The 4,133-nt window shown below is 48.9% G+C and overlaps 1 protein-coding gene across 1 annotated transcript; it reads right to left on the bottom strand.

Annotated features, from left to right (window-relative positions):
- Positions 1 to 2,290: 2,290 nt before the first annotated feature.
- On the bottom strand, positions 2,291 to 2,978 carry LOC123035041 (ephrin type-A receptor 8-like; the record flags this gene model as incomplete). The annotated part of the gene is made up of 1 exon (XM_044452877.1): positions 2,291 to 2,978. A coding segment is annotated over exon 1 (688 nt), but the record flags the coding sequence as incomplete, so codon positions are not given.
- Positions 2,979 to 4,133: the final 1,155 nt, after the last annotated feature.

Raw genomic sequence — 4,133 nt, 5'->3', positions numbered from 1 at the left:
TCCCACCCTGTCTGATACACAAGACTCCAGGTTTGAATTCTGGACCTTAAGCTAAGTAGGTACTTGATACCTGATATGCCTGCAGATGGTTCTGGAAAGTCCAGGTGTGACCCAAAGCCTCTTCCCAGTACTTGGCTTCAGGAAGCGTTGGCCAGCCATGCCCCAATTCACCTCCAACCTGTTGGGCTGCTTCTTTCTGAAGTCACTATTACTTAAGAACCCATTAGCCATGCAAATATTTGCAACCAATGAGATTCCTGACTGGGTAAGGCAGAGGGAAATTAATTTGGAGTCAGTCTTTCGACACCGTGATTAAGGTAAAGGTTTAATTTCTTTCTTTGTCAAAGATTGACTTTCTCTGATATTTATAGAAAGATTATTAGGGAACAAAAGGGAAGAGGATAATATCCTATCCCGGTGGAAGAAGTGAAAAATTACTGAGGGGACAGCGGTTGAGCTCTTGTTCTTGTCCACCTGACAATTAAAACAGCTAATTTCCGATGTCAGCGGATTTGGATTATAAATCTTATTATGCTTTTCATGACAGAAAGTAAGACTTCATAGGCGGGACTCGAAAAGGCAGATCGAGCTGGGTGTGTTTCGTTTTTAGTTTTTCTGAGCAGAAATTAGAAAACTGGGAATTTTCTCCAGCTGGATCTCACAAGCGGGGTCACCAATAACAGAATGATTGTTGGGAGGATAAAATGGAGTGATGGAAGCCAGACCGGCTTTCTCTCAAGAGGAAGAAAGGCACGATGGAAAAGCAATAAAACAATCCCACCGCATTTGGAATGCACACATTCTGCTCCTGTGGATTAAAATATATTTGGATCTGTTTTGGAAAGGATGCATTGTCCCTGTAGATGCTACCGTACTGTGTTGGGGAGGAGCAGAATCAGAGTGCAAGCTCAGAAATGGAGGAACGGTGCCTGCAGGTTGTGCTCAAGTCTGCATTGGGTCCAAAGGGGATGACCTGAGGAAACCCTGCTCGAAAGTGAACAGAAATGAATTTCTCAGACACCCCTATCTGGAATTCGTACTCTGATTACCGAATTCCTGCCATCGTTTTCCCTTCCTTGCAATGCTTCCTTGGAAGCTCTCCTTTCCCTCCAGCGACCTGCTAGTTCTGTCTCCCTGAGAGTTCCTATAACTGAAGATGCTTCTAGTCAGCTCCTGTTATTTAACTCCCACGGCAGACTCTCCTGTCCAAGAAAAGTCAACAGCCTCCTAACAGCAAGTGTTATGGAGCCCTGCAGGTGGGAAAATGCCTCGCTCTGCCCTGTCCTTTCCTGCATAACTTTGGCAGAGGTAACCTTGGGCTGGCTATTGTCAAGGGCATTGTTAACCTTTTCCCAGGTATAAACAAAGTCACCTGTTGGTATTTGCCTAGTCAAAGCTTGCGTCTTCCAAATAGCATTTGTGAAGAAACTAGAAACAAACAGAGCCTTCTCGGGGGGCCCCGGTAGGCAGAAGTGGTGCGCACGGCGCCTCGGCCCAGTGAGTAGTTGTGTTTTCTGCACAGCTGCTGTCTCCTTATCTGCGTTTATACAGTCGCAGGCTGGAAGGTCTTTCTGGAGCCCACAGGCTCTCTGGGAAAATTCCATCCTCTGAGCTTGGATCTCAGCTGCTCTGGGAGCTGATGAAGGGAGGAGATAACTTTGTTTCTACCGACTTTGGTTTTGTTTTCTTTGCTGTCGAAACTTCCTGTTGGGATTACAGAAAAGGCCTGCTGATTGGGCCCAGTCGCGGGCAAAGCCGGGGGAAACCTTGGAGGGGAGCCAGCCTGCGCAGCTGGTGGGGGAGCCACTGGTGTGGTGCCAGACAATCAAGACACGGGAGGAACGCAAACAGGACAGTCCTCCCCTTGGAGTTTGTAGAGTCTCTCAATCATGAATGACTCTCACGCTGCATGTGGGCCTGGAAGGAGTCACCTTGAGAGGAACAGAAGACTGTAGACAGAGGAGGCCTGCACGACACATTCAGGAAACTAGCCTCTACGCAATTTAACAGGGGCAATTGTGCTAGCGCTGTTGTTTGAGGGGAACCACCTGCTAACCCCTCTTGTTAAAGCCCCCAGACCCACAGTCCAGTCTGCGGTTGAGCTTCGGCTCGGGAATCCCCTTGAAAGCCGCCCTGATCAAATAGGGTGCTCTTGATGCTCGACCGCTTCAGCCCCCGCCATCGTTCCCCTCCGAGAAGCGGCCATCATGGTGCTCCCAGACACCCCGTGGCTCCTCTTCCTCCAGAGGACACCGCAGCCCTACTTCTGAGCAACCAACGCCAGACTTACCTAAGCACGCGTCCTTCCACTCTTCATGGCCAGCACTGCATACACATTTCCCAATGGGCACCAGCCATTCCCCCTCAGCACTGCAGTACATTTTCGGGGTGTCTCTCTCCTCCGAGTGCCCCACACACTCGCCCCGCACCTCCACCAGGGACGAGGAGTCTGCACCAGTTACTGCCTCGGAGAAAGACGCCAAGTTCCTCACCATGGCCGGGCACTTCTTGTAGTAGACGCGGACCGAGACTATGGCAATGCAAGCGCCGATATCCTGGAAGGCCAGGTAGAAGCCTCGCTTGCTCAGCGGCCCCACGCCACGCACCTCTGTGTTAAGCTTGAGCTTCCGGACCCCCAAGTCCACGTTGGTGAAGCTCTCGTCGGCAGCAATGGTGTCGATCTTCACGAACTGGCTCTCGCGGGTGGTGCTGCCCAGGTCGCGGTCGGACTGGAGGTAATAGAGGTTGAAGGTTTCTTTGCAGGTGCCCAGCACGCCTGGCATGCTGTTGCAATCCCGCAGGGTGAACCGGATCTCCGCATAGACCCGGCGAGCCCCGTGCCGTTGCACCCAGCTGGTCCGCAGCCAGTTGTTCTGGTTCGGGGTCATGACGTTGCACACTTGGTAGGTGTGGATGGGGTTGAAAAATTCATCCATTTCATTGATGGAGTCCCACTGGTGGGAGAGAGAAGGAAACATTTAATGGGGCCAAGAAGCCATGGAACAGATGGATTTGTGCTTGTTTTTTTTCCAGAATTTTATTTATGTTATGTTAGATATTTGTATTTTATTTGTGTAAGCCATCCTGAGGCTCTTGCAAAAAATGGCATGCAAGTATCCTAAATAAATAAATAAATACTTTCCAGCTGCCTTTCAGGGCTATCCTTGTTGAGGCAGTTCATGGCATATTGAGTCACAAAATTCATAGCGCAATGCAAAATGCAGCACTGCCATAGAAAGCGAGAACATATCAAAACATATATTGACGGTGCAGTTAAAACGGTGTTAAAGATAAAATGGAATAAAAAACTGTTAAAGAGAAAAAGGGAAATAGAGCAAGTTAGAAGCAGTGGCTACTGAATATCAAGCACTCACAATCCAATTAAAAGCAATTTCAAACAGCCCTCCCCTCAAAACCCATCTTCAAAGCCCATTCAAAAGTCATTAAGGTGACCACTTATGCATTGCCAATAGGGAGGAATTGCAACACTACAAAGAAGACCCCGAAGGACACTGATTTGCATAACATTGGAATATTCTAATTGATTTGTCGAGATGCACATTTAGAAATCCCCTCTTGGATGCACACCTTCACACAGTGATGGGTTTGAGAGTTTGAGAGAAGCTAAGAACACTAATGTCAGAAGGTCAGACTCTCTCGCTCGTCTGGTCCCCCTGCAGGGTCACCCAGCGTGAAATGGCCCTGACTTCTCACTGGAGAAGACAAAAGTTCTAGGGACTCTGGGGCAGCAGAAGAAGAGGAACGATGCGATGGATCCACTCCACAGAGGAAGCCTTGAGATGACAAGAGTTGCTGAATGTGGTGGCAACCCAAGAAAGAATCAAATGGATGCAGACGTTGCTGCCTCCTTCACTGCAGCTCCCACACGCCCTGCAGATGATGGCAAAACTCCCTCTCCAGATCGGAGATGTTTTCTCTCAGTCTTGATGCTTGTAAACAGGGTTGCAAACGTCAGGAATGGATGCATCTTTGCAAAAACATCTCTCGATTTCAACTTTGACTTCGATGACCAGGTTCATCTGACATTCTCCAAAGGAAAGCAGCCTCTCTGGACAAGCAGTTCGGATGGGAAGGAATTCTACATACGAGGCTTTGGAATTCTTGGCTGTTTA

Source organism: Varanus komodoensis, unplaced genomic scaffold (genome assembly GCF_004798865.1).
Source record: "Varanus komodoensis strain SLA01 unplaced genomic scaffold, ASM479886v1 scaffold751, whole genome shotgun sequence".
Lineage (NCBI taxonomy): Eukaryota > Metazoa > Chordata > Lepidosauria > Squamata > Varanidae > Varanus > Varanus komodoensis.
This window is presented reverse-complemented; position numbering and strand designations above follow the sequence as displayed.